At 40.0% G+C, this 21,887-nt stretch overlaps 1 protein-coding gene across 4 annotated transcripts in view; it reads left to right on the forward strand.

Annotated features, from left to right (window-relative positions):
• The first annotated feature begins 6,948 nt into the window (after positions 1-6,948).
• Positions 6,949-21,887, forward strand: part of PSPC1 (paraspeckle component 1) — a 57,111-nt gene continuing 42,172 nt past the window's right edge. For 2 of the 4 annotated variants that reach the window (XM_081909912.1, XM_081909911.1), the window contains exons 1-6: positions 6,950-7,745; positions 11,071-11,372; positions 13,787-13,882; positions 14,701-14,897; positions 15,453-15,537; positions 16,670-16,769. In XM_081909912.1, coding sequence (XP_081766038.1) covers positions 7,371-7,745; positions 11,071-11,372; positions 13,787-13,882; positions 14,701-14,897; positions 15,453-15,537; positions 16,670-16,769 — 1,155 coding nt within the window. In that variant the 5' untranslated portion in view covers positions 6,950-7,370. Of the gene's footprint in view, positions 7,746-11,070; positions 11,373-13,786; positions 13,883-14,700; positions 14,898-15,452; positions 15,538-16,669; positions 16,770-17,690; positions 18,912-21,887 lie in introns of those variants that run through there. The other 2 variants (XM_081909910.1, XM_081909909.1) reach the window with 2 other exon arrangements.

A 21,887-nucleotide genomic window follows, 5' to 3' on the forward strand; every position in this document is an offset into this window, starting at 1 on the left:
GTTTAGTCGTGTCCAACTCTTGTGACCCCATGGACCAGAGCATGTCAGGCACTCCTGTCTTCCATTACCTCCAGCAGTTTTGTCAAACTCATGCTGGTAGCTTCAAGAACACTGTTCAACCATCTTGTCCTTTGTCATCCCCTTCTCCTTGTGCCCTCCATCATTCCCAACATCAGTGTATTTTCCAGGGTGTCTTCTCTTCTCATGAGGTGGCCAAAGTATTGGAGCCATTTCTAAAATGGATCTACATTACGTATGGATGTACAAATAAATTGACTTTAATAAATTTTATCAGCTAATTATAAGTGAACAAACTGCTACATAATCCACACAAGGCAGAGGTGCTTTTTGGTCTGTCAGCAGGCAGAACAGGGAATAGTCATTCAGCCTGTGTTGAATAGGGTAACACTCCCCTTGAATACAGAGGCTCAGAGTTTGGGCATGCTCCTGGACTCAGCCCTGAGCATGGATGTTCAGGTCTCTGCAGTGGCCAGGAGTGTATTTGCACAGTTAAAGCTAGTGGACCAGCTTCACCCGTTCCTTGAGATGTCTGATTTGGCCACTGTGGCACATGCCTTAGTAATCCAATCCCATCTGGATTACTGCAATGCGCTCTACGTGGGGCTGCCTTTGAAAAGGGCTCAGAAGCTTCAACTGGCTCAGAGAGTTGCAGCCAAATTGTTGACTGGGGCTGGTTTTAGGGAGCATACAAGTCCCCTGCTAGAACGACTCTACTAGCTACTGGCTTATTTCTGAGCACAGTTCAATGTGCTGACCCTTTTTCAAGGTCAGCTCTGATGTCAGGAAGTGTAGTATGATGTCCAAATTTATTGACTGGAAATAAATAAATTAATCAAACCTTAACTGATGGTATTAAGATTAAAATATTTCTCATGAAAAGTACAACTAGCAATCTATTGCGTTTGTTGCAAGAAAGACTTAACACTGAAACCTATTTTGAAGAATTTCAGAAAACTTAACAAGTTTGCTAAGATTTCCTTAAACTAAAATCATCCTAACTATAGGATGACAGCATTTACAGTTTATTCATTATCTCACGATTTCTAGCATATATATGAAACCAGCTTTTTCTTTTTTTAAAAAGAGATTAGTGTCTTAATTCTTTATTCCCAGTGCTATGAATCGGAAGTTATAACAGTAATTGAGGACAGAAACATTTGCAACTATTATACAGTACTTATCAAAGGACATGGATAATAAGTGAACAAAGCAGGTGTCTTAACTACAACAGTTTTAAAGCTGCAGAAAGAAAACTTTACATTTACACAGATGTAATTCATAGCCATTATGATTTTGCAGCCAAAACTGCTATCTATAAAATATAAAGACTCAACAAATTGGCACTGACTTTAAAGTGGAGGGTTAATCAAAAGGAGCATGTATACAACTGACTGTTTAAGAGCTCCTTTACTCTCTCCAACATATCCCGGAAACTCCAGTTCTGGGAGCTATGGAATGTCTAAGAGAATTAGAAGCATCCTCACTATACTATAATTTTCAGGACTATTTGCAGAAGCCATAACTGGTAAACTGGTATAAAATGGAACTAAGTTTGGGTTTGCCCAGTAACGACAACCAGAACTCCAGATTCCCTCTGATATCATGGTTTGCAAAAAATTGTGTACATGTTAGTGAGTGGCTTACAAAGCATAATAATATTTATGGACAATATTCCATTAAGAAGCTACATCACTGACGCTTCTGCTTACATGGTTGTATTTTCGTATCCCATGATGAGGGATTACTTTGTCTTTAGGAAGTACTTTGACATCTTATGGGCGCTTAGATGTCCTTAGTGGTTGTCACATTGGTACATCTTTGAATGGACAGATGCTTTTTAACGTGTAACTATTTTTCTTTCTTTCTGGTTGGCTGTTTATCATTTTTGTCCTTGAAAATAACTATGAATTAACATTCAGACAATATTATCCACAGAGGAAGTAGGCATACTGGCAATCAAAGTAACGAAAGTAGCACTTTTCATCCCCTGTGTAGTCAATGAACACTGCAGTTTCATCTCTCTTCCTTACTCCAAAGTGTAAAAACAACAACACTTAGGATATAACACTTAGAATTTTTCCAAGTCAAAGAGGACAACAAACTGCTGCTTATTGGTTGTGGGTAATTCCTTCAAATTGTATAACACCCTTAACACATTGTCAGTACCTCATAATATCATGCATAATCTCTTGATCCATATGACCACCATCTGAAATGTTGAGAGAGGAGGCATGCCATATTCACCATAGGTCCAGGAAGCATCTGTTTAGCAGACCTTGCATTCTGACATGCATCATCATGTTCTTTACACACTCGAGGGGTAAAGCTCACAAATACTATTTACTTTAAGTTATGTTTTGCTGTTTTTCCTCATATAGCAGAGGAGGCAACCCAGCTAAGCCTCCTGTTTTGCAGTGGTTCCAGTTCTATATGAAAAAACAAAACAAAACTATATTCTATTTACCCAGGCATAAATTAGCTTCTACTGTGGTGCTCATCTTTTACGCAGGTGAGGTAGGACTTGTCTTTGTTACTGTATTGCTGAATGAGCATTTTAGGAATTTTGCATTTTATGCCATTTAAAAAATGGGCTTTTAATTGGTTGTGTCTGTTTGCATTTCCTTTCATTCTTAAGTTCCTTTGAAACATTTCTTTTTAGTGTATGAAGCAGCTAACACAGGCAATTAATTATTATGGTAACCAGGCCTGCTGACTTTTAGGATATGGCAGCTGCAACTAGAGAATTGGGAATGCTTTGTCCGTGCAATAGACTACATATAAAAAAATAAAAGCAGTCTTCATAACATCCACTCTAATTCAGGGGGAGAAGCAATGCCATAAAAATCAATTAAGTGCCATTAAAAGCTTGTGGGAATAGGTCAGATTTCATCAGGTGACAAATGCATAGCAACGTGGGTGCCTCATGACTTGGGAGGGAGTTCCACACTTCGGCATAGGAGGACCACTTAACTGTCATGGATTGGCTGGATGCAGAGGAATTATGGGAGACTCCAGCTGGGGAACCCCCAAAAGAACCCCCAGGGGAAGATGGCGCAGAGCCAAGGGGTTGGTGGTGGGACAATATTGAGTGGTCAGAGGGAGAAGAGGGAGCATATAGCGAAGAGGTGTCAAAAGCTGAAGAGGTAAGAGGATTAAGTGAGCAGGAAGAAGCTGTGGCAGAGAGCAGTCCAGAATTAGAGGCAGAAGCAGAGGCTGGAGAGGAGAGGGGCTAAGAGGCAGCACTGAGTTAAGCAGGTAAGGAAGCCAGGCTGTCTCCTCCTGCAGTGACCAGATCCCATGGAGATATGAAGATGGTGAAGCAGCGACAAGCAAGACAAAGGAGCCTCAGATTGCATGGGAAGGAACCAGGGGAGGTGGTGACTTAGAGAGCTATGGGAAGGTGGGGACCTTCAGTTCCTCGCAACTGCCTCATTGGGGCAAGATCCGCTGGGAAGAGTTGCTTTGCTCACTAGACCTGGGCTATTTTGTTTCTTTGAATAAAGAGTTAACTTAAAAAAAAAAGGAACTGCATCATCACAAATTTGTATGTATAGGTGTGAATTTAGAAATATTTGCTGTTATCTAAATAAAATACATCATACCATCATGACCACCAGGTGACCTATGTGCCTGCTTTCCTCTTTGAACTGTTTCTATTCCATCTAGCCAATAAGAACTATTGCCTGAGTTTGCCTTTTTCCTTTTCCCTCCCAATCCAACATTCTTCTTGTGTCATGTATTTTAGTCTGTTAGTCTGAATGTTGGACTACAACTCTCATCATGCCTAGCTAGCAGAACCAGTGGCCAGATTATGGGAATTGTAATCCAAAAATAGCTGGAGACCTGAATTTGGGAAACCCTGAACTATCTTGTTATTTATCATTCTATGCCATTCTGGGAGCTTTTTTCAGATGAAGAGTAGGGTAAAATGCTTCAAACGTGCAGTACTGTATAAATAAATAAATGTTTGATAATGCATGCCCACTAGGAGGCAGTAATAGCTCTCAGTCCCTACCAAACAATGCAGCTCTCCATAAATCCTTCTGCTCTGAGGACACAATAAATCATTCCCCAACAAAAATATTATTGCTCTTTTCTGTTTTGAAAATTTTGGGGAAAACAACAGTCATGCATAAAAATGTCACATTGTGAAACAGTTTAATTGGGCCGATAAATATATAAAATGTTGGTACACAAAGGAAACAATGTATTAATGAGCAAATAGCATGGGGAAAGAGAAATGTCATGGCAAGTTTTTGGGATTTTGCTGCGTTGAGGGGAAATGTTAGCACAATGCTTTTGTGAATGTGCTCAGAATAGATCATTTATCAATATAGTTCAGTTATTTATGACAGTTTATTTTATGCTTTCTCATTCCTGGAATGGAAGGGCTGTATGACTCTGATGTCAGTAAAATACTCTTTTATTATTATTATTATCCAGAGCTTTAAAGGAGGTTAGAATTTTTACAGATGAGATATTGAGTAGCTCATCATGCTGCTTACTAGCTGTTTACAAATGTTATTAATGAATTTATTTTTTCAATATCATCAACACATTACCAGAGAGTACCAATATTACATGAGTTCAAAACTGTCCTTCAAGCAAAGTCCATTTATGTCATCCTTCAAAATCACAGTTATCCCAATGTGTCTTTCCACAATAAACCATAGGTGATTGGGGGTCACCAATCATGTTCCCTTTGTGCTTTGTAGGCAATAAAACAGAACCATTTGTCCTTAATTGTTGTTATTGTTTTCTGTCTTTGATTTGTTAAGATAGTTTTCTTCTGTTATGGACAGTTGTTTTAATTTATTGATACCATTCATTTTAACATTGTATATTTGCTGCTCTTATTAGTAATCTGATCTACAGGTTTGTTTATTTTTTAAATGTTTTTAGCTGATATAGGTCATTCGCCATTTGCATATTGTATTCCACCGCAGGATCCACTGTGATGAAAAGCAAGCTGCAAATATGGCTAATGCATCAATAAACAATGAAATGAAAATAAAAGGTTTAAAAGCAGATAAAAGCATCATAAATGACAGCCATAAAACTTAATAAGATTGGGCAGCAGAGCTACTCCATAAACTTACAGTTATAAAACACATTGAAATATATGGGCACAGAAGAATGAATTTGCTTGGCATGGAAATGAAACAGAGTTGGCAACAGGAAAGCTTTTCAACAGAGTGTCACTGTCAAGAAGGCCATGTTTCTGCTCACTACAGTGGTACCTCGGGTTAAGAACTTAATTCGTGTTGGAGGTCCGTTCGTAACCTGAAACAGTTCTTAACCTGAGGTACCACTTTAGCTAATGAGGCCTACTGCTGCCGCTGCACGATTTCTGTTCTCATCCTGAAGCAAAGTTCTTAACCCGAGGTACTATTTCTGGGTTAGCTGAGTCTGCAACGTCTGTAACCCAAGGTACCACTGTACTGATCAATTCTGGGGAATAGGCAGGGCCGGCCCTACAATGAGGAAGCTGCCTCAGGAGACAGATGCTGAAGGGCAGAGCTATTTTTCTGGAAAAAGAGGTGTTGAAACTCTCCATGAACACCTCCCTTGTTCTCTCAGCATGGCAATGGCGCCCACCTGAGAGGTGCTGGAACTGAGTTCCAGCAAGTTCCATGTGGAAAAAAACCCCAGGCACTCTGGGCAGCTTCCAACAAATTATAAAACCACAGTAAAACAATGAACATTAAAAACTTCCCAACACAGGGCTGCTTTCATATTGTTTACCGTACTATACAGGTAAACAGTATAAAAAGTAGGTATACTTTTTAAAAACGAACAAACAAACAAATAATAAAAGCTTTATTTTTCTTTACTGATATTGTGAATGATGAGAACTTGAGACAAGAACAAAGAAAGTGGTTTCTAAAGCAGTATTCCCTACTTTTGGGTCACCTTGTAGTTAGTTGTATAGTAACTTATCCCCTTGACATCTGATGGGAGGGTGTTCCACAGGGTGGGCGCCACTACCAAGAAGGCCCTCTCCCTGGTTCAGCCTGGGGGATGAACAGAGTCCACTGCGCCTGCCCAGTCCCTGCTGCCACGACACCAGTCCTGAGCGGCATGGCTGTTGCACCCTTCTTGCACCACCCTCCTCGGATCCCAGCCTTGCAAGACTCCTGGGGGGGGGGGCACACACAATGGCATGGAGATGCAGCAGCTGTGCCCTCTTCAATCCCAGCCTCACTTTTGCTCATGAGTCTGGGATCGAGGGGCATGTGACTGTTGCACCCTTTTTGTGCCGCCCTCCCCAGATCCAAGCCTTGCAAGGCCTCTTGAGGAGGGCGGTGTGGGGATCGCATGAGGCTGGGGTCGAGGGGTGCATGGCTGCCACATCCCTTTCATGCCACCCTCCCCGAGTGGTCTCGCAAAGTGGTGTAGGGCTGGCTCAGGGAGGGCAGTGGGAGCAATGCGACCCCCTGAAAAATGGACCACGGCGATCTCCCTGGCAGGGCTCCCCCAACGCCAAGCCCCTGCTTAGAGTGGATCTGTGGAGAGACATTCCCTGCCCTCAGGCTCACACTCTAAAAGAGGAAAAAGCAAGTGCAGGCCCCAATTCTTAATCAGAATTAATTTTTGTTTTTTAAAGTTTTTATTCCATTTTAATAAAAGTTTAACCAAGTAGGGCATTTATATATTCTCAATTTGAAAAATATAAAAAAACAAGAGACATTTCTTATTGTGACACCATCTTTTAACTATTAAGAATCGTGCCCACAAAAAAACGAAAAAGGAAGAAAAACGGGGAAACTATAAACAGAAAACAATACAGTATTTGTTGAGTACATTGGTCATAATTATTTGCGTGGCAGCCATCTAATGATAAACTTTGCGTTTCAAGTTAAGTAGGTTGGAGCAGGGATGATTATTAACGAAAGAAGTGCTTCCTTTAGGACGAAAGGTTTCCCCACGGTGACTGGTAACCCCCCCTATCCCTTTCCAGGACTGTGAGATTCAGCGAACGCGGGGGACGTTTTTTGTCTCCGCGCACTGCCAATGGTCCAGGCGCGAGGATGACACGCAGGCGCACTGAGCTTCCAAGCCGAGCGCGCTGCCCAGCGGCAGTTCAAACCTCGCGCGCGTGCGCACTGACAAAGCGGGAGGCGAGTTGGAGGGGGCGGGGTTACGAGTCGTCAGCGAGTTAGGGCTCCCGCCGCCATTTTGGGTTGGGTTTCTTTTTCCTTTTTTTGTGCGCGTGTGTTTGCGCGCGCGCGCGGCTCGTCCCTCCGTCGCCGGTGGCCGAAAGAAACGGCTTCGGCGCCCGAGAGCTGCTCTCCGTCGTCCGCTTCCTCTCGTCTCCTCTCGGCAGCAGCGTCGCCTCCCTCGGCGCGATGTCGGCGAACAGGAACCTGAAGCAAGTGAGGATTGAGAACAGCTCCCCGGCGGCCGCCCCGCCGATCAGCATGGTGGGCGGCGGCAGCATGAAAGGGCTGCGCGGTCTGGAGCCTCCGCCGGACAACGAAGCGGCAGCGGCCATGGTGATGGTGAAGGAGGAGGAGGAGCAGGGCGGCGGCGCCGGCTTCACCGTCGACATCAAGAGCTTCTTGAAGCCCGGCGAGAAGAGCTACACGCAGCGGTGCCGCCTCTTCGTGGGGAACCTGCCCACCGACATCACCGAGGAGGACTTCAAGCGCCTCTTCGAGCGCTACGGGGAGCCCAGCGAGGTCTTCATTAACCGGGACCGCGGCTTCGGCTTCATCCGGCTGGTGAGGAAGAGTGCCCGGGGTTTCCCTTGGAAATGGTGTATGAGTGTGTGTGTGAGAGAGAGGGAGAGAGAGAGAGAGAACGAAGAATGAGAGTGAAATGTTCCCCTGCCCCTGCTTGCTCTACTTCTCTCCCCCCACCCCGCTCACGTGTGAACGAGGCCGTAACGTGTCCATATCCCTGCTCGCCCCCTCACTCGCGAACGGCTCTGCAGTAGAAACCGAGCGCGCGCGCACGAGAGAGCGACACTCCTTCTCCCGATAGACGCGCGTACACAGACACACATTCACACAAGCCCCCACCCCTCGAAGCCGCTGTGCACGCGGGTGGCCTCCTCTCCTTCTTTCACGTGCCTGCTTTATGGTCCCTTTACGTGGGGCTACGACTTTTCCTTCCGTTTGCCGTTGGCCTCCGTAACCCACGTTCACACCCAGTTTTGATGATGAATGAATGGCTTTTGTTCATTTGCAGCGATGGAGCCGATTTTCTGTCCTTCAAACATCCCAGGAGCAACTGATGTGGATCCTGTATGAAGCTGTTCAAAGGAAAGGGCCCCCAACAGAAATACCATTGACGATTCTTAGAATTGTACAGTTGGAAAGGATCTCGAGGATCATCTAGTCCACCCCCCATGCAGGAATACAGTGGAACCTCAGGTTGCGGACATAATCTGCGACGGATGCATGTCTGCAACCCGCAGCGTTCTCAAATAGAAGCGGCACGCCTGCGCAAGCATGTGACGCGATTTAGCGCTTCTGTACATGCACGAGCGGCGAAACCCAGAAGTAACCTGTTCTGGGACATCCGGGTTTGCTGCGGTGCACCAACCCAAAAACACGTTGCCAGAAGCAATTGTATCATGAGGTATGACTGTATGCAGATGTCCCATACTGGGATCAAACCGGATGCAATAAGAACACTATGCTGTAGCCAGCCTGAGCTATCCCATGGTCAAGAGTTAAAACGTTGTCCGCACCAATCCTGAAAAAGAGATAAAGCTGTTCCATATTCCCAAGCTCCATGACTATTTTCCTCAAGTTTGTGTCAAAATGGTTACCCCATTCAAGTATTTAATGGGTGGTCTCACATGTCTTCGTGTGACTGTGAGCCGCCACCCACGTTTCCCCCATCCTCATATATCATCTGCCCATCTAATTGGTTCCACCATTCTTTATAACAGTTGCATGCCGCAATACAGTAGGTGGCTGAGGAGACAAACACATTGTGTTTTAAAAAACAAACACCAAGCAATTATACTGCTTGGTCTGTATTCAGGCTGCTCCACAAATCCAACATCATGGGTTGATAGAAAGTGGGACTAACTTTTCTTTGTGTCCGAAATGCAGCAGCATTGGTCAGGCATTCCTACTGAGCTCTTCAAACTTAGTTCTAATCATAATTAACATGTATTATCCCCACTTGCCCTGGCAAGGAGACATTGACGGGATATTGGAACCAATTCACATCCTTTTTGAAAACTACTTAGGCTGCCTCATGATAAAGGGCTATTTTTACATGTCCCCCTGTTTCTTGCACCAACAGAATTTCTGTGCGGGACACGGTGGCTTCTTAATGCTAAGTGGGACTGGGGACCTCAGCAAACACCTAGGGATGTTTGAGGGTATTGTAGTGCCCCCAGGTGCCACATTGGTTCCCCCAGCTTTAAGATATTCCTCCTTCCCCAACACAAAACTGAGATTATTTTGGAATATTTATGGGACTGTCATGCTGCCCAATAATTGAGGTTCTGTGAGCAGCGTAAAAATTAACATGGCATTCATAGATTAAAAAGGTGGGGGACACTCATAAAAAATAGTCAGGGGTTTCTATGGAGGAAGAAAAGCTGGCTTGGGTGTGAATGTGTGGATGGTTTGACTTTGTGTGGCCTAGGCATTCAAGCTCCAAAACAACCCCCAACCTTCCTCCCATCTCAGATCTGGGGACGTTGCAGTGATCACAGTTCAACTGCTAGGGGGAAGATTGGTTTGTTTTTGTTCTTATTTTTATCATGCATTTTGTGTTGTTTATCATGTATTTTTATGTTGTGAACTGCCTTACGAGTTACAGATGAAGAGTGGTATACAAATTAATAATAATAATAATAATTCCCAAACACCTCTGTAGATTCAAAGCAGGGTTTGAAATTAGCAGGGCACCAGGCGCATTTTGCACCTAAAGATTCTCCATTTGTGAGCATCTCAAAAAAGACTGGGTGCCATTTTTTTTGTGCCTGGCTGACACTCAAGAATTACAGAAATGTATGTGCTTTGAAGCCTCAAAGTATATGTTACGGATAGACAATATGTTAAGGAGTTTAACAATAAAGAGTAGGGTGTTTTGAAAAATGAAGTTGGGTGCCAATATTTTTATTAAACATGTCTTAAGAATTTCTGCTAAAATGTGATATTAGCAATGTGCCACTTATGTGAATTGCGTATTGGCTTTGAAACTCAGGGCTACTCTGACTGGGTAGTGTGTCCTAGACCTGGACCTGTTTGAAGTCTTTTATTACCTTTTAATCTAATGTGCCGAGCCATTCTTGGGGCCATTATATGCTCTATATATATCCACATTTTAGATTCCTGGCGCTGGCAACTAAATCTTTACATTATTGTCTTAGGGTAATTTAAATGTCATAACGCCAGTAATAATCGCCTTGAATTTTGTTTGGTTGCTTGTCTCTAGCATTTTTTTGTCTTATCTTGCTATGGCTGTATGCCAATGCAATAAAGGTTTTTGATTTGATTTGAATTGCGTATTAATTCATGCTTATCAAAAAAATAAATAAAGTGTTGCTGACACACACACACCAGCGGCGACTAGACATTCTGTTTTGGCGCCCACAACCCAGGTCCTAGAAGCCATTTGACTCCAAACTTTTCTATCCCAGTTTCTAACACTGATTCAAAGTTATACTGAAGACAGATTGCTCACCATGTACACTACTAGAGGGCAATGACGAGTGAAATTGGTGAAGCCTGGTCATAGGTCATCAGAAACGGAATACAGTGCTTGCAGATTTTAAGTACACAGGGTGGGATTCACCTAACCAGCCCTGTCTATGGAAGCCCTGCACAAGGACCTCAGCTTGAGTAATGTGGCTTCCCCTTTACGTGCATTCTGAAATTGACTTGGGGTTGTGTGTTGGGAGAACCCTCACAACAGCGCTGGGGGATGGGTGTTGTTCCATCTGGCAAGCTGGAATGCTTGCATAGCTGGAAAATTTTGAAAAGCGCAAAGTTGAATTCCCGCCATAAAATGTTGAAATGAATTACTGATGTGTTATATTCAACTGTGCATTATGTGTATCTGTTTTTTCCTGAAAAGGAATCCAGGACACTAGCTGAAATTGCAAAGGCAGAACTCGATGGAACTATTTTGAAGAGCAGACCACTTCGAATTCGTTTTGCTACTCATGGAGCTGCTTTAACAGTAAAGAATCTTTCACCTGTTGTTTCCAATGAGCTTCTGGAACAAGCTTTCTCTCAATTTGGCCCTGTGGAAAGAGCTGTTGTAGTAGTAGATGATCGTGGTAGAGCAACTGGGAAAGGTTTTGTAGAGTTTGCGGCAAAACCCCCAGCACGTAAAGCTCTAGAAAGATGCAATGATGGAGCATTCCTCCTGACGACGTAAGTTCCTGATTGAATTTATTGTGGTATATGTATAAAGAAAACTATGTAATTGGACTATCCAATAAAGTAGCAATAGAAGTTGCTCAAAATTCTTGGAAATTTGAACTGGTCTCGGAACCTAGTTTAGATTTCTTATTATTCAGCCTAAAAAAGCTGATAGTGACAGTGGCTTCTGTGAAAGATTATGACTCTACTTTATAGCAAGTATATATTACAGATTTCAGAGGCATCCAATTATTATAAAATTCCCAAAGGTTGTTACTGTAATTTAAACTTTGTTTACGATGGTTGTCAAAATGACAGTGGCGTGTCACTTAATATGATAATTTCCTGTTCTTTGTATGCTTTAGCCACAAAAACTTTGAGGTGATCACTCTGTCTATCTGTTGGGCTAGGAACTGGCCCTGAAATGATATGTTGTAAAATAATATTTGCTTTTATAATTCCATGCTTGGTACATATATAACCATGGTACTTTGATATGTTTCTTTGTATCCAGTTATGTAAGCCTCCCCCCCTGTAGTAAATCTTTCTGGAATTTTTGTTGCAAATGGGATTATTTTAATCAGCTATTGAACTGTGATGAAATACTAGATGCAACAGACCTTCAAACAGTTGGCTTGAAATATATTTTGCTCAGTAGAGAATGATGCCAGTTTCTGTGGATGTTTAGGTTCCAATGCATATTCTATGTAATTTTGAGTTAGGCCCTTTTAGTGTTCAGATTGTTAGTATTCACAGAGAGCTAAATAAACTTTGAGAATACTTTTAGAAGTAAGAATGTGTCACCAATAATAAAGCTACAGAGCTATCGTAAATCTGTTCTGAAGTCGCTCAGAGTGGCATCAGCCATTTTTTTTACTGCATCAGCTGCAGACTTGGAGAAATCAAATTTCTTCAACAAGTGGGCCTGGCCTTGGCCTGCTCTTCCCCCAAAACACCCTGTTGTGGAGTATTGTGCTGGCAGTGGGAATAACACAGGTAGCTCCTTAACAGCCCATACCTTTGGTAAGCTCAGTGAGGGCTTCAGCAGTTGCCTGCAGTCAGTGGAGCCCAGCTTTGAGGTTTTATAAACTCGAGGTATGTAAAAAATATTTCAAGGCTATGCTATGAAGTTAAAATAACAATCCGGTAAGGAATATGAAATAGCATAAAGGAAAAAAATACAAAACAGCCAGGTTCACAGCCATTACTTCAAAATAAAGCGCATTCTCTACTTGGTGATTTAAATTTAACAACAAACCATATTGATACAGAAAGAATACAAAGTTAATGTTATGAATAATGGCATATTCCATCTGCATGTTTGGCTGTCATGTAAGCAACAAATGGCTGCCAAATGGAAGTAAAATCCATAAGTTTAGCTGCACCCTGAGATACCCTTCATTTATAAGCCAGTTTCTCAGAAATAAAAATAAACATTACCTTATTGAACCAAATATTTAAAGAAAAACCAAGGACTCCTTTCAGCCATATGATATGGTCAAATGATCAACGTCTAATAGATTTACATAATAATTCAGCAAAAATTGATAAAATACAGAGTTTGGAGTTCAAAGGCACTGGTATACCTATTATTTTATTACTTTTCCCCAAAATTTGTACACGTTTGCAAGAACACTACATGAGCCAATAGATTCTGATAGGTTTTGTTAAATAAAAATAAATTGTTTGACAGAGCGGGTTGATTGTTAACTCATGGTGGCTTTAATAATTAAAAAACATAATTAAATCAACATTTTCTGTTTATTATTTTGGTACTTCCTAAACAAGTATATACTAATTGGTTGCTATAACCATAAATAACACATTGATTTAAAGTGGATCATGTCTTCATATAGCTTATTTTAGAAAAATGATAGACTGTGTGTATAAAAATGCTTTGGATCATGTCAAGCTTAATTATAACTTAATGCCTGGGATCATGTCAAGCTACATTAGAATTACATTGACTTGTTTCATGTAATTTTGTTTAAAATCTTTTTGTCACATAGTCACCCTGCACCATCTCACACAAAATAAAATGCTGTCCCTAAGAAGCAAAAGCTGCCAGTAGTTACTTGGTATATTGGTGTTCTTTATGAGATGGAAGGTAACTAACTGTCCATGTCCTTTCATCGTTAGTCATAAATATGTATGACTATCAACGCTGAGCCAATTAATTTGTATGCACCCTGGTGTTTATATGCAAGCAATATTCCTTCTTAAGTCATTTAAGTCATATGCAAGCAATATTCCTTCTTAAGTCATTTAAATCAACATGCAGATTTTACTTATTTGTGCTATTTGATAAGTGAACTGGGGACATTGGCATATTATGGCATATTATATTAATAATTGGTATATTAGATTATGTCACAGCTTCATTTTACAAGAGCTTGTTTCATTTATAATGTTGTTTTCTTTTTAAGAACCCCTCGACCAGTAATTGTAGAACCTATGGAGCAATTTGATGATGAAGATGGGCTGCCTGAGAAATTAATGCAAAAGACACAACAATATCATAAGTACGTTTTATACATTTACATTATAGAATATTAGAAATCCGGAAGTAAAGCTTTAACTCCTGAGAGGTGTAGGTCTGATTCAAAAACTTGATTGTTGGTACTGGTAAAGCTAGCCATGACAATATACCTTTATTTAAAATGGATTGGTGAAATATAATATGAACTAGGGGAAAACTGTCATGGTTGAAGGGCTCTGTTTTTGCCACAACAGAAGTGAAAGCTAATGGATAAGGATGCATAAAATTAGAATGCCTCAGCCATCACAAAACGAAAAAAGCTGGCTGAATTAGAAATAGTGCAAGAGATGGGGCTAGCTCTAGCTTTTGGAGGGCTCTTGGTAAGATTTTGAAATCCTCCACTGCTTTGATGAGTGTCATGATCGCTTTTCCTCTTTGCCCAATCGGTTTCTCCATCCCTCTCAGGATTGTGTCCAAAGGGATCAGTGGCAGGTAGTGAGGGGCACTGTCCCTTGCTGTCTCCTTATTTGCTTATATGAGAGGTTCTGTGACTGAGAAATAGGGGCTGCACAGTAGCAAGCTGTTGGGAGAAGGTTCTGTCTACTGCACCAATGTGCCCCATTTGATTAAAAAAATTGCCCTGAACAGTTTCTCTTTCTATGTGTTTCAGGCAGATGTGTGTTTTGAACACACAGGTGTGTTGCTTCCACATCTTGTTTGGCTTTAAATGAGCTAGATAGAAGTAAAGAAACGAATTCTTTTATTTAGAATGCGTAAGGAAGACTTGATTAAATAATGGAGAAATTTGTCATTTAACTGCATTTTGCTGTGCCATTCATGTCAAATGTGCTGTGCTCCTAGGGAAAGAGAACAGCCACCACGCTTTGCTCAACCTGGAACATTTGAATTTGAGTATGCTTCACGATGGAAGGCTCTTGATGAAATGGAAAAGCAACAGCGGGAACAAGTTGATAGAAACATTAGAGAAGCTAAGGAGAAACTGGAGGCAGAGATGGAAGCAGCTCGACATGAGCACCAGTTAATGCTGATGAGACAAGGTATTCTGCATCCCTATTCTGCAATTTTTATTGCATAAACTAAATAATTATTGAAAGTGGTCTGTGTTGTTGCAGGAAAGAAATATCTAAAGTGCCTATACATTGTGAACATTTCCATATTTTTACAAGCCACAAGCAGGGATTTTTCAGGAAGTTTGTTCAATGTCTAGAGCTACCTGTAGGTAAACATACTATGACCAAACTTATTTGACGCTTTGTATATGCTCTGATGCTATGTTCTACTCCATGACCCACAAATGCAAGCTTGCCTCCATTAAATATTTTACTCCAGCCTTTATAAATGCACTAGATCAGGAGTGAGCAACCATTGTTCCTTTTGTTATTAATGTATATAGCTTGTGTAATTCCTTTTTTTAAAAAAATCATAGTAGCAAAATAATAATAATACTGTGACCGGGGTCTAAAGTGCACGCGTAATCTGAGACATAGTTTATAGGTAACATAACTTTTCATTGTGCTTTTTAGTGTCCATTTTTATATTGATAATTTCCTGTTAAAATGATAATTGCAAGCTGCTGCTTTGACTTTTCACAGATCTTATGAGGCGTCAGGAAGAATTGAGACGTTTGGAAGAACTTAGAAATCAGGAGCTACAGAAACGAAAGCAAATACAATTGAGGTATTCTATAAATCCACGCTAGAGGGCAATAGCCCTTAGATGTGTGAAATGAGATTTCATAACTCAAGAGGTACCATTTTAAAACTAGCTCTAGCCCTCTGTAGCCTTTAAAACACATACATAGTGAATTGACTACTTAGAGACTGACTACAAAGTCCCATGACCGTGACACAGATGTGGGAGGTTGTGCCAGTAGCTGCCAGGGCTAGTGCCTTGTTTTCTTGATGCAACACTTATGATGCCTTCTCTCCATCATTTTAATTACAGGAATTATAGTAATTCAGGAACCTTAGAACTTGTTATAAAATCATTGCTTATATTTTACTATGTTGAATGTTTACATAGGTTCTTAAGGTATCTAAAAGTAACATGGGACGAGGATTAAATCACTCCAAAATACTTGTGAGTTGTTTAAAAACAGGATATTAGAAGCTGAATTGGAGTCTATGCTGCAGATGAGGAAAGGTATTATGAAGGCCAAGATGATGCCAGCATGGCTAATGAGCAGAGTCAAAGAAGCTATTATAGGCAAGAAGGCATCCTTCAAAAAATGGAAGTCTTGTCCAAATGAAGAGAACAAAAAAAAATATACAAATTTTGGCATCTGGTTGGCCACTGCAAGAACAGGGCAATTGGCCTGATCCAGCAGGCTCTTATGTTCTTATTGATGGAGAAAGTGGTCAAAATACAACAAATAAAGCAGAGAACAGTAGATGGTTGATGATATCATCACCATCAATTAAATTTCTATACTGCCCTTCAACCAAAGATCACAGGGCAGTTTATAGTATAAAAACACAAGGATATGCAACATAATAACAAACAAAAACAATAACCCTTCCACATAGGGCCATAGTTTAATTAGCTGAAGGCTTGGGAGAAGAAAACGTTTCTGCCTGGTGCAGGAAGCTACTGCAGAAAAGGCCTGTTCTAGACCTCTTGTGGAGGAGGCACACGAAGAAAGGCTTCAGATGATGATTGCAGGGTCTGGGTTGGTTCATATGTGGGCTATAGTTCTTCTAAGATTGAAAATCATGTTTTTGTGATATTGGAAGGGAAGGATTTTATAGTTTTTGGAATGAAAAGATGTAATAAGTATCTTAGGAAGATGCATTCTGTGCAAAACCATTAGACATGAAGAAGAACATAGGCGCCGTGAAGAAGAGATGTTGCGCCAAGAGGAATTGAGAAGACAGCAGGAAGGAGGATTTAAGTCCAATTTCATGGATAATGTAAGTAGAACTCTTATTTACTGAAATGGACACATGCTTTTCCTAAACCTGTTAGTGATACAAGTATCATCTTCCTGTCTGCCTTTACTTTCTCTCCATTATAACTTACTTTCTTTAAAAGTTATTCCTGGAACCATTGTAATGATCTAATATTTGTCATAACTCCATAACAGAAAACAGTGGCCACATCTCTAAAGTAATAATGATTACTAACATAAATGATTACCCCTTTTCCTTTTCATATTCATTTCTAACTTATGTTGTCTATGGCTTAGATTCTAAGCATTAGTCCTAATAGAACAGAAACTACTGTCTGTACAATCCTCTGCACTGAGAGCAACCGTCAGAAAAAGCATGTGTTTCAGCTTTCCCAGGACTGTACTGCTTGTAATTTCCTTTGTGTCAAATTTGCACACACAAAAATGGCATTAATTCAACTCTGATTTTGTCTGCCATGGAAGACTTTGTAGTACACATGAAGCAAGTGCGATATGATGAGAAACTAGTATACGGAAATGCAAATAAAGGGGTATTTTTGTTCCATTGTTGCTTTCCTCTTCTACATGGTACCAGTAAAAATGAAGAAATAATTATTGTAAATCACCTCAAATAATTATTCCAATCTAGAATTGCTAGATAGTGTCTTCTGTACATATCCATACAAAATAATAATCTGGGAACATTTTCTATATCCTATTTAAATATGTGTTTCCAGAAACAAACAGCTTCTAATGGTTTTGTCAAAGGCAAAAAAAGAAATACTGATGATTAAATGAAAGTGGAGGTAGTACAAAGAGAGGGGGAGAGCATTTCTTGAAAGCAGAGAAGGGTCAGAATTGTCATTTGGACCCTGTTGAATTCATCCTTCAGGTTCATCTGTAAGAGGATATGTTTTTTAATGCAGGTTGTATTTGTCCATAGGAAGGAAATACAACTATAGCCACATTGGTATCCCTCTCCTGTCATTCACTGTAGCAGATGGGTCCGATGCCTGGATTTCTACCCTAGAGTCGAGATGCAAAATTTCCAGAATTTTTGAATACAAGGGGGGAAATTGCTTGGAAATTTGGGGAAACATGTAAGTTTGCAATATTTAGGCATCTAATCTAAAATTACTACTTTAAAGAATAGAAAATATATTATGTAAACGAGGGGGAGCATACCTGTGCGACAGAGCACATACTTAGGAAGCAGAAATTTCTAGATTCCGCCCCTGGCACTTTTAAGTTAGAAAAGAAATCTGGCAGCAGGTAATGAGAGAGACCTGTCTGAGATGCTAGAGAGCTACAGCTAGTCATAGAAAGATAGAATTGTAGAGTTGGAAGGGAATCTCAACAAAAGCATAATTTTAAAAGAGAAAATGATTCCTAAGTTTCCATGGAATTTTTAAATAAAATTTGGAAAAATGCTTCCCTCTACTTTCATATCTATATTGAAAGTTCAACTGCATGAATGGTTAGGAAGGTGCTATATAGTATGTTTTATAACTATGCTCACCTCTCACATTTAAACTTACATGGAGGTGAAATTCCTTAGAGAGGTTTGCTGAAATAAAATAACCAGAGTTTGCTGTGTTCCCACAGTTCTGTTATATGTCCTCGTATGGGTCTTAAATTCTGCTGTGCCTGCACCATTCTTAAGTGTGTTTTTCCTCTGATTATTCATTTGTGTTACACCTTTGATCCTTTATTGTCCCTGGTTATTTTTCTGCAAAGCAGTCAGCTGGCGCGTGGAATGATTTGTAAAGACTTTTGTCATGCTCTTCACCCAAGTGTTTCTAACTTTAATTGGAGAAATGTCTTCAGATCATCTCCTGGAATTGTAAAAATAGTGTTATATTACAATTTTTATGCATTTATTTTTTCTCATTTATGCTGTAGCAGTTATGATTAATGCATGATTGTGCAGCACTCAATTACTCCGGCAGAATGTATTAGTTGCCTCTACTGAATTGTGTCCAGGGTGCTGTGAGATGCATGAAAACTGCTGTGCATACATGCAAACCATCAATCGGCTTGTGAGAAATCCTCATAAGGCAAATGTTATTAATGATGAAGATTAAATGATACATATTAGCTGTTCATTTTATTTAGCATGGGGAGGGGATATGAAACATAGGTTGTGAAATGTGTTGCACTTTTTTTTAAAAAAAACACCTTTAACCTAATGGATAGGGCAAGTTTTAAACAATATCTACATAATCTGGCATACTAATTTATAGTAAGTGGAATATATATGTAAATTCACAATATGCTATTTATTGAGTTATAACTTAACAATTTTGAAACTGTATTTGGTTGGTACTGTCCAACATGCACCCATAAATTTTATCATTTGGAGGCCTATCTTCTGTGGATATGACTAGTGGATGTGACTACTTGAAGTGGTGATTTGAACATTTTACGAAATCTGCTGTTCGAAAGAGGATAATCATTTAATGTAGCAGGTAGCTGAACGTTTGGGGTGGGGGAGAGATGTTCATTTTGCCTTCATTCCCCAGAATTTGCTTCTAAATCTACTTTGAAAAAGAAGTTGTTTTCAAGATGTTGCAAGAAAGATGTAATTGCACTTGCTTGTAAGTAGCAGTAATAATTATCTTGAGGCTAATGTGCTTCAGCAGCAACACTTCATGACTACTTTCCATAAAGCTGGTATGACATTTTTGCTCTACAGGTTAATGTTATGTTGGAATGTGGTATCATCCAGCTGTGTGTAGTTACTGAGCTAATGTTTACCTACAGTTTAATAACCTTTCAAAGTACTACCAAACCTGAAAGATTCTATAACATTTTATGTAGCTGTGGGTCTTGGTCCAGCAGGTTAGCTTTTATGTAGAGAGCCCTGTTTGTCCAGGGCTTTTTCTGCTCTTTCCTTCCAGAGGAAAATATGGGTGGTGCTCATGGATTCTGAACATTTTCTTGTGAAAAAAGAGGGTGATGTAACTATACTAGTAGGGGGAAAATTTCACTCATATGATTTCTTGCTTTCTTAGAAGGGCACATCGTCTACTCTCTTCCAATGAATGTGGATAAAACCTGCATATGTGAAATCTGGACAAGTTGCATATTAAATTAAGTTGCATATTAAATTAAGCATTTATGCTAACGTCTTTTCTATAATTTTGTAAACGTTTTAACTTAAAACGCTCCAAGTGAGTTGGCAGGTGCCTCCATTGCTACCTCTTAAAAGTTAGAAGGAAGACAGTGCAATAAACAGCTTTGCTTGTGTAACCCTAGTTAGCACAGAGTTCTATGCCATGTGAAGTCCACATGGCATAGCCATGTATATGCTGTACCCCTTTTAATCTCAGAATCTGCTGTGAACCTTAAAGAGAGGCCCATCCTCAGCTTAGGTAGATTTTCTTCTCGTAGAATTGTGAACTTGCAAGAGGAAGGAACAGGACATGTGTGAGGGATGGGGGTGGGGAACTGGGTGGGTAGAAGAGTTCATGCGACTGGCTGCCAGTGCAGTTCCATGCCCAATTTAACAGGCTAGTTTTAACTCTTTAAAGCCTCTGAATGATTTGGGCCTGAACTACTTGAAGGAGTTCCTTCACCCATATCTACATACCTTTACTCTTAATATTAACAACAGGGGCCCTCCCCATTTTCCTGCTGTGTCGGTTAGTGAGATTGGCCGGTACTGGAGAGACTTTTTCACTCAAGATTTTTTTCACTGTTTATGTCAAGTGATCTTTAAATTGGTAACACTTTTTGGTTGTGATACATTTTTCTTGTGCCTCATCTCCTTAAATTATGTTTTGTTTTACGAGATGAGTTAAGGTAAAGACATTTTATTGATCCTGTATCTTTGAATTTTAATATGTTAGTACCAGTAGAACCGTATTATTCTGTCAAACAGCATGTAAGTGTTTTTAAATGAATGGGAAGGGAAAACAAAACTGGCTTGTGTAGAGTTTTTGGCAGGACTACTTAGCTTCTGTTTTAATAATAATCTTTTTACTTTTGGTGAATCACACTGGGGGGGGGGTTGACTGATTATAAAAATGTTTTATCTGTGTTGTCCGTCCCGTTTATTTTGACGGTGCCACTTTATTGCAGAATTAAATTTGAATATATTTTTTGTGATTATTTATAAACAACGTAACTTTTGTTTCTTGAACTGTGAAAGTAAGTCTACTTACATAAACGTCAACATTTTTTAATTAAAAGGAAGGCATAAATGGTAAGTGTACTTGGAACCACAAAAAGAGTCCTTGTTTTTAGAGTTAACGCAGAATTAATTTTCAGATGCTTCTACTTGGGACATGTGTGTAGTTCATAAACAATATCGGCGTATTGATTTAATTACAAGTTGCTAAATAAAGAAAACAGCTTACAATTTTATTGAAGCTATTTTACTATGGAAGTAAACAAATAAAATTTTTGCCAACCTTCATTCGTGTCCCAATAGATACTTAGGATAGAATTCAACTGTCAGTTACTCAGAGAATACTAATTGAAATGAATGGGCTTATATTAGTTGTGCTCATAAATTTCAGTGTGTACTCTGAGTAAGAGTTAGTTGAATTCCACCCACAGTTTACCATTCACATAGTTTGGGATAGTGCTTTTGGCCAGAGGAAAAGTTATTTAACTTGCCTACAGTACAAATCACTGATAACTTAGGGTGCAGATTAGCACTTTTCTATTATCTTCCTAAAGCTAGCTTAAAAAGCAGTTCTGGGCAGTTTCATGGTAAATATGAAATGTTTGTAATTTAATGCCTTTAATCAGTACATAGGTAAAAGCAATCATAAAATGAAATCATAAGAGAATTGTGGGAGAATATGTATTTTGCTTGCAGAAACTCCAGGTTCTATCCCCATCAACTTCTTTTAAAAGGATTAAACAGTAAGTGAGGCCACTGACAAAGACCTTGCAGTGCTGGTGCCAGATAGAGTAGGCCATACATGGTTAGATGAAATGAGCATGATGTGAGGCAGCTTCCTGTGTTTTGGAAAATTAAAAAGAGATCCCTGTTTTTGCATTTTACCAATAGATAATAAACTTAATAGTTCCTATACAGCAGGGGTGGCCAACTCCCGAGGGACTGCGATCTACTTTCAGAATTAAAATCTGGCAGTGATCTACCCCCTTTTTTGGGGTTCAGGTCAAA

The sequence above is a fragment of the Podarcis melisellensis genome (assembly GCF_964234715.1).
Source record: "Podarcis melisellensis genome assembly, chromosome: 4".
NCBI lineage: Eukaryota > Metazoa > Chordata > Lepidosauria > Squamata > Lacertidae > Podarcis > Podarcis melisellensis.